Genomic DNA, 14406 nt, shown 5'->3' with positions numbered 1-14406 from the left:
TCATATCATGGCTGACCATCATTTCAGCACATGACACTGGTCTCTAGTTACTGTAGAGAGAGTGCTACAAAACATGTTTTTGTCCATTTTATTTGTGCAGTAGCACACATTCAAAAAGAAATGGCTTAATTTTAGTGCAATCTCCAGCTTGTATTCAAAGAAATATGGCATAAATTTCCCATCATGGGAACATGGCAGTTGCTGCGTTGCCACCTGCAATACTCTATCTGATTCAGTTGCAGTGACTTGCATGCAGCCAATCTTCATACAAGACTTTTGCATTTTAAATAAGTTAAAGTCCATTCAGATAGTTATTATAAATAAGCAAAAGGAGAGAGTTTTTCTCTCAGTATAACTCAAACAATGAGGTACCTCTAATAGAATGATCTCTTCCATGCTAACTGGCATGAATTCTAAAAATACTGGTCATGCAGAATGTGAACCACATTTTTCTCATGTGACATACTGAAAACTATGGATCAAGGTAGTCAGGCAGATGCAGAATTTCTTCATTTCCAAAAAGTGTTCGACTCAACATTTAAGGAAGTCACAGCATGTTATCCTGGATGGAGAGTCACCATCAGAAGTAGAAATAACTTCAGGTGTGCCCCAGGGAAGTGTGTTGGGACACTTGTTCATGTTTTATGTTAATGACTTGGTGGACAATAATAACAATAACCTCAGACTTTTTGCAGATTATGCAGTTACCTATAAGGAAGTATTGTCTGGCATAAGCTGCATAAATATTCCTCTTAAGATAGTAAAAAATAGGAGATGCATCATGAAGGAATTATCCAAATGGGATAGGAATCGGTAGATGTTATGTACATGTACAGACAAAAAAATAACAACAATTTCAGAAAAATTGTTTGATTTATTCAAAAGCAAGAGCTTCACAAATTGAGCTAGTCAATAACATGTTGGTCCAACTCTGGCCCTTTTTACAAACAGTTATTTGGCTTGGCATTGATTGGTAGAATTGTTAGAGGTCCCACTTCGAATTCAGCCTCTATGACCAGCAAAGACATGTCTGGAGACACTTTGGACATCAGTGGGATACCATCCTGATTCTTGTCTGCCATACAGCCCAACAACCACGAGCGACAGTCTGGGATGCCATTGCATTTCGTAACAGTATCCCTTTGGTTGTCATCTGCAGCACCATTACAGCACAGTTATACATATAAAGATATTCTATGTCTTATCTGCTTGCCTTTCATGGTAAGCTGTCCGAGATTTACATTACACATGGGGTGAGTTCCTACTGCTTGTCTTCGCGTTTTCTGAACCCTGCCTTGGCCAGCAAGGTTGCCGGATCTCTCCCCAATGGGGAACATTTGGAGCATTATGGGCAGGGCTCTCCAACCAGCCTGGGATTTTGACGATCCAATGCATCAATTTGACAGAATTTGGCACAATATGCCTGAGGAGGATGTCCAACACATTTGTCAGTCAATGCCAAGCCGAATAACTACTTATGTAAGGGCCCAGGTAGACCAATGTGTGTGTGTGTGTGTGTGTGTGTGTGTGGGGGGGGGGGGGCACACGCGCGCGCTGATAAGATTTCAAAGTGGTGCAATGATTGGCAACTTGGTTTAAATGTTCAGAAATGTAACATTGGGAACTTCACAAAGTGAAAAAAATGCAGTCTCCTGTGACTATAATACCAATGGGTCACAGTTGGATTCAGCCAACTCCTACAAATACACGAGTGTAACACTTTGTAGGGACTTGAACTGGAATGATCACAGAGGCTTAGTGGTGGGCAAAGCAGGTGGAAGACTGGTTTATTAGTAGAATATTGAAGAAATGCAATCAGTCAACAAAGGAAATGTTTACAAATCACTTGTACAAACCATTGCAGAATACTGCTAAAGTGTGTGGGACCGGTACCACATAGGACTAAGGGGAACGTGAACACATGCAGAGATGGGCAGCATGAATTTCCAGAGATTTGTTTGACCCATGGGAAAGTGTCAAAGACATGCTGAAGAAACTGAACTGGAAGACTCTTAAAGATCGACAAAAATTATATTGAGAAGGCCTACTTATAAAGTTTCAAGAAGCAGCCATAGATGATGACTCTATGAATATACACTGATCAGCTAGAACATTATTACCACCGACCTACTGTTGATATACACTCATCCAGGTGATAGCAACATCATCTGAGGAGGAATGACTGCTAGTCAGGCCCATGCACAGTGCTTGTAGTACCAGTGAGTGTGCTGTCCATGCTTAGGATGGGAAAGGCGAGCAATCTATCCGAGTTTGACTGACGGCAGATTGTGATGGCCCAGGGGCTTGGCACAAGCATTTTGGAAACTCACAACTTGTCGGCTGTTCGAGGAGTGCTGTGGAGAATGTCTTCAACACATGACAAAGCCAAGGTGAAACCACATCCAGAGGGCCACCCCTCATTCCAGATGTCAGATGTTGTAGGCTGGGCAGACTGGTAAAACAAGACAGGTGGTGAACTGTGGCAGAACTAACATCAGATCTTAATGCTGGACAGAGTGCAAGTGTGTCTGAATACACAGTGCACCGAACATGCCTAACAATGGGCCTCCTCAGCCAATGACCCATATGTGTGCCAATGTTAACACCACAACATTGGCTACTACAGCTGAAATGGTCATGAGACATTGGCACTGGACATTGGCACAGTGGCAGAGTGTTGCGTGGTCTGATGAATCCTGATACCACCTTCTTCATGCCAATGGCAGGGCACCAATCCGTCATCTGCCAGGGAAACAACTCATTGACACCTGCACTGAGAGACAGAAACAAGCTGGTGGCAGCTCCATTATGCTCTGGGGAACATACATAAGGGCATCCATGGATCCAGTGGAGCTTGTGCAAGTCACCATGATGGCCAAGGATTATTGTACACTGGATGCAGACCACGTACACTGTTCATAATGAACATGTTTCCTGATGGCAGTAGCATTTTTCAAGATAATATGCCATGTCACAATGCCAGGAGTGTGATGAAGTGGTTCGAGGAACACAGTGGTGACTTCTCTTTGATGTGCTGGCCCCCCACCTGCCAAATCTGAGCCCAATCAAACACATCTGAGATTTGATTGAATGTGGCGTCAGAGCTCATCTCTCCCCTCTCCAGAATTCGTGGTAATTAGTTGACGTGTGTGTGTGTGTGTGTGTGTGTGTGTGTGTGTGTGTGTGTGTGTGTGTGTGTGTGTGTGTGTGCGCACGCACGCAGATGTTGTGCCAGCTCCCTCCAGTGACCTATCGAGGTCTCGTGCTCCCATGCCACTACTACTCATCAGTGCTGTTATCCGTGCCAAAGGTGAACATACTGGCTATTAAGCAGTTGGTCATAATGCTCTCACTGATCAGTGTACTACAACCCCTGTGTATTGTTCACACAGAGATCCTGAGGACAATAATAGTTTAATTACAGCATGCACAGAGGCATTTAAACAATCATTCTTCCAATGCTCCATATGTAAATGGAGTCATGAAAAAACCCTAATGACTGGTACACTGGAACATACCTTCTGCCATGTACTTCATAGTGGTTTGAGGATTATACATTTAAATGTTGATATTTCTAAGAAATAAAGGAAGGAAAAGACAAAAATCAAAAATTTGCCAAAGGGAAGAAAGGAAAGGATAAGTCACTGGTAGCTGTAGACAAAAACAAACATGCCATCACAAATTGACAAATCACAACACTATGCATTAGATGCAAGTAATTTCCATACAAATTGATAATTGCTGTAAAATTTTGAAATCAGAAAAACAGTTTTAAAATATCATCTGAAAATGGAGTTATAAATAAAATGATCAATGGAGAGGGCCATATAGTAGTGCAAAGGAGAATTACACCACCTTTATGTGGTTTGTATTAAATGTTTGCATTAAGCATTAAACTTGTCTGTGACATATAAATTTACGATTAACTTCTTGCCTCACCATTTTTCTTTGAAATGAAACTGGAAAAGGCTGTTAGTGATTTTTGCCCCACTCTGGCCACTGAATACAAACATGGACTCACGAGCTACTGCCACAGGAAAATTGCAGCAAGTAGGTGGACAGTCTCCAATTTGTGCTACTTCTTCCCAAAGCTTTGTGTCTCCCTAAAAGAAAAGAGTATAAATTTACAGAAAACACATGTTAACACTTGCGATTACACTGTAATATGTGCCATTCATTTTCAGTCAAATACAGGCAATATGAAAATAAAACACAATTACAGAGTATGTTCAGTGTTATGTTTTGTTTTCTAACATCTTATTCAAATAGAGTTGTGTGTAAATAAGATCCACACAGGTAGGTTTCTACCTCCACAGCAAAACTATGAAGATGAGCAACAAACTCTACAATGACAGTAATTACTGGGGACCCACTTCAAAATGCTTGCTTGAAGTTGATATATTTTTGTAGGTGCACCCTTCATTGCTATTGCACCATTTACCATTTCACAAACACTTTCCATTTAATGGTGGTAGATATGTACAACTACTTCATGCCATTCTTTTCAACACATGCTTAACTTTTTTGTACCATGTTATGGCAGTGTCAACCGGCTGTCAACTGGTGCTGAAACTCATTTCAAAGAGCCTCGAGAATAGTGCTCTGGCTTCATTATTTCATTTTTCTCCTATTCGTACAATTTTACAGCAGTGGCATTAATTGTATGAATGAGAGCTCTGTCGTGTTGAAAATAAAAGTGGCCAGTTTCAACTTTTTTATGCAGCGTCCAATATTTCCAAACATATTTCTCTACCAACAGTTTGAAGAATCACAACTTGTCAAGGATTATCAAATCAGGCAGACTCACTCACAAACAGCTCCAGCAAATTCCACCATGGTATCAACACTATCTGACGAGTAACATTCAGCTGGCATTTACCAGGACCATGCAAATCTATTGGACATCTGCAATGTCTAGTACGACTCATCACTAATCTAACCTACAAACAGAAGTACAACTTCAAACAGCCGTGATCACTATTGCATAGTAGTTACCTTGATGACTGGTTCAAGGGAACTACGTTGCTATCATCAGATCTTCTGCAGTACATTTAACTGAATCTACTGCAAAAGAAGTGATGATGGTTACATAGTTTGCTGAAACTGGTCATCACAATAAATGCTGTAAAACAGAGATTTTGGCTGTCTGAAATGTACTTCTGTTTCCACTTTAATCTAGATTGCCCCCTAACTTGATACTGTCAAGTATATGTGACTCTCCACAATGCTTTTCCATTGTTTTGGGGTCTATCATTAATAAGTTTTGTAATAAGATGTGTAACAGAGAGCAAAACCAAAGTTTCAGAATCCTCTGCTTGTATGCTTCAGCTTGCCTATGCTACTGAAAGTATACACTTCTTTTGATATCTTCACTTGTTGACACCTATTTCAATTCTGTGGGCACAGTTTTCAATTTAGTTTGCTAGACTGACTTGCCTAAACCTAAGTCAAGTATCAATTCCAACATCTGTGCTTCGTGAGGTTTTTAAGATAAGCACTAACACCATTAAAGCTCCAGAATGAAATCTGCCTTTATGCACTACAGTGTGAACCCAAATGAAGCATCAATAACAATTTAATGCGTTCTACTATCAGTGCTAAAACATCTAATCTTATTTCTCAGCTTGGTTTGAACTCTTATTGAGTCACTATTTTTTCTATTAATGCCTGGATCAATACCAGAAAAATCAAATGGATGGATGTTCCAGATAGAGATTATGAATGAGCAGAGAATGAAATCAATCTCTCTCCAATGAACACCACACTTAAATTCATCTCAAAGCATGCTAAGATAATTTAATGAAGGAACAGTACCAGGTAAAGCCCGTTCAGTTTTAAACTTCACTCCGACAAAGAATAATGATTTGCTACTTCTTCCTAAACATCTAATTTTAAGGTGATGTATTTCTTTTCCTTTGCACAAATACCTCCAGTCTTAAATACTCTAACAACAAATATGCTGTACACAACAAAACATTTCATATGTGCCTCTGCAACTCCATTTGGATGAATGCTAGAGCACAAATACACACTCAAACTATGAAGCTGTCAAAGAACAGCTGTCAGAAACTCATTGCTGTGGGTGGAAACAGGTGACTGAATGGTAAAGGCAATTATTAATGTTATAAACAAGACTTTCACTAATAATTCTTACTACACAATAAATATAACTGGAATTTAAAGAGAATTGCTAACAATGTGTTGTATGCATGGCTCACAGAATGACCTGCTAGCAGCAGAAGTTGACATTAATGGACATACACTAAATGAAACACCACGAATAAAACTGCTTGGAATCCAGCTGGGTACAAAGTTAAAATGGAGCCAAACATACAGATAAACTAATAAGGAAGCTCAGTTCAGCATATTTTGTGCTTTGTCATTTGCTGACCTAAAGACAGGTGAGTTGGTTTATTCTGTATATTTGCACTGCCTGCTATCTTATGGAATAATTCAGTGCATCTAAAGTAGATAAAGCGATTTTTCAGCAGAAGTGAACAGCAAGAGTATGTTGTAAAGTAGAAAACTACATACTGCACATATTTTTCTACAGATCTTAGAGTTCTTACACTCAATTCTTGATGCATTTACTGCTTAATGGTTTTTGTTTCTGCCAATAAAAATCAGTTTCAGCTGAACAATGATCTAGACAATCACAGTATAAGACACCAGAATAGTTTTCATGTTGACTTTGCCCCCCTTGTCTACAGTTCAGAGTGGACTTACATACTCTAGTGTAAAGGTCTCAATAAAATCTTACCCAGTACTAAAAAAGAAATTGCAAATCCCAACCAACTTGAAAGAAAATTTGAAACATACCTTACTAATCAATCTTTCTATGAAGAAATGGTTGTTTATAGTGACTTTTTTGGTGTTGGAAATAGCACTGGTGGTAGCTGACTCTGTACATAAAAAGTTTTTGATGGCATTGGGCACAGTCATACAATACTTTTTAAAAGAGTAAACCACCATTTGACTGTGTATTATTACATTTATCTTCTATACTATCCAGATTTCGGCTTTTATGACATTATCAAGTACAATGCTGAAAGTTGTTAGGTCATTATTAAGTCATGTCTGTTAAGGAAGATGGTTTACCTGTTTCCGACTGTCTTAACAGACGTGATTTAATAATGGTCTAACAACTTTTAACAATGTACTTGATAATGGCATAAAAGCCAAAATCTAGAGAGTACAAAAGATAATTATAATAATACACAGTCAATTCTTTTAAAAAGACTTTGTACATGTTGCTTTGGTACCAGTCTGGACTATCAGCCGGGGTTTCACTATGCACGACCCACAGCTACACATGACTGGCAAGGGAAGATTGGTACAGCAGCTTCATGAGAGTATAATAGTTAATGCATCACTAACTGAAGGCGTTATTCCAGAGAGACTGAAATATACCATTGTCAAACACCTGTCCAAGAAAGGTGATAGGAGAGATGTCACTGTTTCACTGCTGACTTTTTGAAAATTTTTGGGAATGTGATGTATTCTAGGATAGTATCCCACCTGAGCAACAATAATATCCCCAGTAAAACACAGTTTGGATTTCAGAAGTGTTTATATGTTCATTCATCAAATTTTACAAGCACTAAATAATAAAATTTTGCCAATTGGTATTTTCTGCAACCTATCTAAGGTATTTGAGTGTTTGATCAGTGTTCTCCTAGATAAACTGAAGTTTTTTGGGACTGCTGGTATAGCCAATCAATGGATAATCACATATCTCATAAAAAGAATGCAGGAAGTAGTACTTAATAATTCAACTAACATATCTGAGGAACTGCTGACACTAGTATCAGCAGCACTGCAAGCACCGTCACCATAGGTGATGCCTGAGGTTGACATGGAAACAGCCCAGTGTCACTGTATGGTTTGAAATGGGAAGGCAGGCACCGTCACCATAGGCGATGCCTGAGGTTGACATGGAAACAGCCCAGTGTCACCGTATGGTTTGAAATGGGAAGGCAGGCATAGAATGTGTCTGTGCCCGAAGCACTAGAGACTGTACACTCACGTTGCAGCAATCCACTGTAGCCAGAGCCCAGTGGACAAGGAGGACAGCATTGATGTCTTGAGAATCCGTGATCTCCCAAGGAGAGGAGGAATGCAGTGACGTGTGTTTACCTTCAAAAGGCTGTTTTTTTTTGTGTGTGTGTGTGTGTGTGTGTGTGTGTGTGTGTGTGTGTGTCAGTCCTATATCATCCGCAGAGAGAGAGAGAGAGAGAGAGAGAGAGAGAGAGAGAGAGAGAGAGAATCACAATCAGAGCTCGCCATGGGCCCCAGTTATTTAAGGCTAGCTGAGCCACACTCAATCTCAGTCCTCTATTTGTGTTGCTATAGCTCTTTGTGTACTTAATTGGTTCCTGCAGAATGTTACTTAAACACTGTGTTCGAGTTGTTAATGCTTCTGTGGAATAAAGTTATGTTCAGTCTACTGGTCATGTTGTACTAATACCTAATTACAACACTTACTTATGAAATTCTTTTCTGGGATGTAAATGTACAGTTTTCAAACTATACAAAATAATCATAAGAATATTAATCAGCAACAGCAATTGAGCTTATTGCAAAAATCTTTCCGAAACATATGGAATTTTAACTATATCATGTGAATACACTGACCAATTAGTTATGCAAATCAAAAATAACCTTGATAATTACCAAGATAACAGGTCTATCCACAGTCATGGGACAACAGCTAGACTAAACTTACATTTACCAAGAAAGAATAAACATAGAATTCAGAACAGCAGTTTCCACCAAGGTATAAATTTTACAATAAATTGTCCAAGGAAAGTAAAGATATTATCAAAACAAACACATTTAAAAATGCAGTGAAAAACAGCTGTTAATCACAATGTTCTGTATAGTGAAGGATTACTTAACTAACAAGGAGTAGGGATTTCATAAAAAATGTAACAAAGTTGTTAATAATAATAATAATAATAATAATTAATAATAGTAATGTAATACTATTATCTATCGTTTCATGAAACACTTTTGCACTATAATGCTTTTTTTCTATTCTGGAAAACCTTCTCTCAAAGCTTTGCAATGTAAATACTAACACCTTAGCCTCTTTCTGATTTCAGTACCTCACTCATTGTAGAGGGATGCTGACTCAATTTTTCAGGCAAGTAAATGGGAAGTTGTGATACACAAAATTGTCCCAACATCGTTATTAATGGTTCTGATGTCAGGTAACTCTGTGTGAGGGTAATGTTACATCACGAAAATGAATGTATAGTGTTTGGCAGTGAGGCACGAACAGTGTGGTACTAGCTTTATACTTTATTCAATAACTTCTTTGTGAACCTGTATCATACAGTATGGATAAGCCAAACGAGATAGTGCTGTTTTAAAGAGAAACACCTCTTATTTACAAATATAGATGCTCCAGCCTCCAGCTGTTATCCTGCTTTAAGTTTTTGTTGGTTTCCTTAAATTACTTCAGACAGACACTGGGATGGTTCCTATTATAAGAATACTGCTGACTACCTCTCTCTTCCTTGTCAAACTAATCCTGGAACTATGTAAATGCCTGAATACTAGCTGTGGCAATAAAGAAACTGGACTCATACTCTAATTTTATTAAAAAACCTCACACAACTGAAATGTTGTCCCCTTCAATTATCCCCTCCCTGATCTCTGCATTGCTTCATGCAAATTTTCCAGTGTTGGAAGCAGTGCTGCACGTCTTTTTCCATTATGCAGTTGAGAAGGCTTGTTGCTTTTTCCTTCACTACATCCTTGGACTCTAACCTGGTTCCTAGAGTGCACACCTCAGTTTTTGAAAGGGAAAGAAATCACATGGTGCTCAATCAGGTGAATACCGTGGATGTTCCACCACTGGAATGTTGTTTTTCACCAAAAACTTCTTCACGGACATCAGATTACAGGCTAGCATGTTGTCATGACAAAGAATCTATGAGCGATTCTACCACAGATCTGGTCTCCTTCATCGCATACATTCATGGAGGGTCTTCAGAACAGTTAAATAATAAGCTTGATTGAATGTCTGACCTTCAGGCACCCAATCAATATAGACAACCCCCTGGATATCGAAAAAAACAATCATCGTTACTTTGAATTTTGATTTGCTCATGTATGCTTTCTTCTTCCTAGGGCATTGACGGCTCTTCCAATGCATGGACTGTCACTTAGTCTCTGGATCGTATTGGAATATTCATATTTCATATCACATAATTACTTCACTAAGGTAATCAGGGTCATTTTCAATGTTTTCATGAGTGTCAGCACACCAGTCCACTCGATGTTGCTTTTGCTTATTTGTGACGATTCTTGGCACCACTCTAGCACAAACTTTGTCATGCTGAGATCATCATGCAAAATCTGTCTAATCGTCCTCTTATTCATGCAGGCAAATTCTGAAATTGCTCGAATGCTCAAGTGGCTGTCTCCTTGAACAATTCTACTGACCACCTTCAAATTCTCTTCAGTTTTCAGAGTGGAAGGATGGCCCAATTTTGGATCACCTTTGATATCTTCTCTACCATCCTCAAACCTCTTAACCAACACAAAAAATTGTGTATGAGATAGATACTGACCACCATAAACTTGGTTCAACAAATTGTAAGCTTTTGTAGCAAATTTTCCAAGTTTTGTGAGAGATCTGATGTTAACGCATTGTTCCACTTTAGAGCATAGCATAATTCCAATGGAGCTCAGACACACAACCCACTTCTAAGTCTGCTCACAGTCAGACTAACCAACAAAGTGGCATGAAATTTTGTACATGCGTCTCTTTGTCATCGACATAGCTGGAAATATGCAGAACACCCAGTATGGTTTCTTTATTGCCATGCCTTGTACATGAATTATAGTTTTCTTTCTTGTTCTTAAATTTTAATACCACAGCATGCCCAATATCCTCGTACAAGTGTTTCACAGATAAACAGAACTATTACTATAACTACTAGCCATTAATGTAATGATATTTACGATTGTCAAAGAGCACCACACACTAAATAAATAAATCTACAAAAATATCTGAATATTGATATCGAAGAATTGAAAAGGTTTGTTAGCCAAAGGCTGGGTAGTAGCATTCACTGTAAAAGTGCATAACAAGTAGAAACACTGGATTCTGTATTTACACGTGTAGGTTATTATGCAATCAAGTAAATTTTAAACTATCAATAGGACATAAAGCATCAGGTAAAATATAACAGAGGAACCTGTAGCTTTTTTCAGAGTAGCTTTTTTCAGAGTAGCAGCTTTCTTTTTACTTGATTACATTTAGCTACTATAAGTGTGAACAACAGTGACCAGAGGGCCCTCTAGTGAATTCCAAGGAAGACACTTTCCACCTGGTCTCTTGTTCAATGTATTTATTCACTGTGATCATGATTTTTGACCTATTATAGCAATTTAAAGTGGTAACCACAACAATATAAATGCTTAATGACCAGTTCAACTTTAAAAATACAATGCACTCTCAAATTATTTTATAAAAATTATAATTGTTTCTACCTGATTATGAAGTGTATGGGAAATGAGAATACGGATAACTGTATACGCATCAAACACATGTAGACTGTACACGGTACAAAGGCTGACTGTAACATTAAAAAATGCAGCTCGCCAGAGCAGTCAGAGTTCAAAGATTATGCTTTACGTGATCAATGTGACCTATCATATCAACGCCACCCCCCCCCCCCCTCCGCCCCGCAGTACGGAGTACTGCCTGTGAGGTCTGAGGGGAGGTTGTGTGGGCGTCTGCTTCGGAGTGAGTAGTGTGAGGCGACAGGCGCACAACTGGAAGCTCCATCTCAGTCAGGGCAGTCGGCGAAGGCGCGGTGACGAGCTGCAGGTCCACATCATAATCAGACAGCCAGCGGGGGCAGATGATGCGTTGCCCGGCCCGGCAGTAGAGGTGTGGGGAGGGGTGTGGCATGCAGATTGAGCCGTCCGAGGAGATGAACGCACGAACTCTTGATGGATTGCACTCTCTGGGGAGGGACAGGCTATGCACTATCTTGACATCTCGTTCCTCATTGAGTGTCGAGTCTGCAGTGTCCGTAAGGAGCACGAGAACACGGTCGTCGAAATTGACAATTGACATGTCGTTGACGCGGTTAGGTAGTACACTGCAGCGCAAGTTGAAAGTCGGGGAGCAAGTGTCTCCAGTAGATGAAACGTCATCAAAACCTGCACATGGGGTTGTTGTTGACACGCTTGGAAATCTGCGAACTGCAGTGATGAATCATCAGAAGGAGAAGACCCTACCCTGGGATGAGCTAACTCATTATCGGGCTCGGCAATGGAAAATTCGTCCAGATGGTCTGACTGGGATGGCAGAGGGGCATCGGAGTCCACGAAAGCAGGCTTGAGCCTGTGTAGTGAAACAGTCTGCGGGTGATCTTTAACCATAATATCGAACGCCATCTCCCCCCTCCGGAGTACTTCAAAGGGGCCGAGGTATGGGGGTTGCAGGGGTTGTCTGATGGAATAGTCCCTGAGCATAACGTGGGAACGTGTGCGGTTGGCACGTAAGTGTCCGGTGGGGAATGACTGACAGGCATATGTAGCCGTGCGTGTCTAAAGTGGGTGCACATTCTACTTATAAAGTCTGGGGAGATGGGGAAATCCTCGGGTGCCTGAGGCAGGATAAGTTCCACAGGTAGAACCAGGTTCTCACTGAAAACGAATTCAGAGATGGTTCCCTGTAAGTCAGGTTTAAAGGTTGAACGAAGACCGAGTGACACCCACGGAAGCACCTCAGACCAGAGGCAGTCTTGGCACCTGAGTGTTGTTTTAAGGGTGGGGTGCCATCGTTCCACTAAACCAACGCTTTGCAGGTGGTAGGCTGTTGTATGAATTTTTTTAACACCGCAAAGGTTATATAGAATCGTGAAAAGTGCAGACTCAAAATGTCGAACCTGGTCAGTGGTGATGGTGGACAAGCAACTGAACCTAGTGGTCCATGATGAGATGAATCCCTTGGCCACGGTTTCTGCTGTGATGTTGGATAAAGGAACAGCTTCCACCCAACGAGACATGCGGTCAATTGTGGAGAGGATATATCTGTAGCCCTCTGACACAGTGGTAGAGGGCCGATAAGGTCAATATGTACGTGACGAAAACATCTTTGGGGGAGGGGGGTGGCGTCCGATTTTGTTGTGTTGACAGGAAATGCAGCTACGTGCCCAGGTTTGACAGTAGCACTGAACCTTGGACTATGTTCAGGGTGAGTTTGTAATGGGACAAGAAATCCAAACCGAGAATTGGTTCGTCAACGTTGGTGATGTAAAAAGTCCATGGGAAACATAGAGAAGGAGATAGATGCACAATAACTTTAGCAGAGCTGACAGTTTGTAATGTTGATTCACTGACAGCACATAGAAGCAACTTCGTCCTTGAAAAAACGGGAGGAGCCAACGATGTAGGCACGATGGACACATCAGCGTCTGTGTCGACTAAGAAAACAAGTCGCGACGAAATGTCGGTCACATATAAATGACCACTCGGCCAAGAGGACGAGTGGATGGAGTGCAATGTTTGATGACACCTGTGAAGTTCCCTGCAGGACTCGGCATCTTTTAGATCCTGCGGTCGGCATTTGGGTGCTGGCAAGGTAATCTGCACTTCTTGGCCTCATCCCTGAAAATCTTGTAGTACCAACAGTACGGATGAGCTGCATGTGGTGGTGGCGGTGATTGTGACATTGGATGAGGTTTGTCCTCGTTGATCTGTTCCGGAATGTAGACCGGGACATATGGTGCGTGCGCGGTTCTTGAGTGCTCGGAAATAGACGAGAGCAGGTGAGTACTGCCTGGTGGTGCAGATGGCATGGAGGTGGAACAAGCCCTGCCCCTGTCCGCAGACAGCCGGTAAATAGGCGGCATAGTGCCAACCAGCGGTGAGAGGTGAGCTGGTTGTTTTTGTCGCAGTAGTGCATACAGCTGATCTGCAATGCGAAGGCAAGAGCCGATAGACTCAAAGGAGTGCAGTAGCAGGTGTATCTGCAGGTTGGTAGGTAACTTGGCAGACCATACCGCCCACAGGGTAACATCCGGGATCATGTGTTCACTCAGAAGTAGCCGAAGGCGGCACCAGAGTTGTGACAGAGTGCGGTCCCCCAAGTGTTCCTCGTACAGGATGTTGATTATTAATTCCTGTGGCGAGCAGGCGAGTTGGTCCAATATTGTCTTCTTGGCGAACTCTTATTTTGGCAGCAGCAGTGGCGAAAGGAGGAGGTCACAAATTAAATCTGAGTGGTCATGGAGGTGCATGACGAGACACAGAAATTTAGAGTTGTCGTCGGTCACTCAAAAAGGTGCTTCACAAGTGTAAACCATGAAACCGGGTTGTCCTCGTATACAGGAGGTAGCTTCGGCAGGCGGCAGAGGGGTGGGAGGGAGGGTTGGCTTC

At 41.1% G+C, this 14406-nt stretch overlaps 1 protein-coding gene across 2 annotated transcripts in view; it reads right to left on the bottom strand.

Annotated features, from left to right (window-relative positions):
* Window positions 1-14406, bottom strand: part of LOC124711825 (leucine-zipper-like transcriptional regulator 1) — a 158052-nt gene that overhangs the window by 122197 nt on the left and 21449 nt on the right. For both annotated transcript variants that reach the window (XM_047242053.1, XM_047242054.1), the window contains exon 6: window positions 3940-4103. In XM_047242053.1, the coding sequence (XP_047098009.1) occupies window positions 3940-4103 (164 nt within the window). The remainder of the gene's footprint in view (window positions 1-3939; window positions 4104-14406) is intronic.

This window comes from Schistocerca piceifrons, chromosome 8 (assembly GCF_021461385.2).
Source record: "Schistocerca piceifrons isolate TAMUIC-IGC-003096 chromosome 8, iqSchPice1.1, whole genome shotgun sequence".
NCBI classification, from domain to species: domain Eukaryota; kingdom Metazoa; phylum Arthropoda; class Insecta; order Orthoptera; family Acrididae; genus Schistocerca; species Schistocerca piceifrons.
Note: the sequence above shows the minus strand (reverse complement) of the source record. Positions and strands in the feature narration are given on the sequence as shown.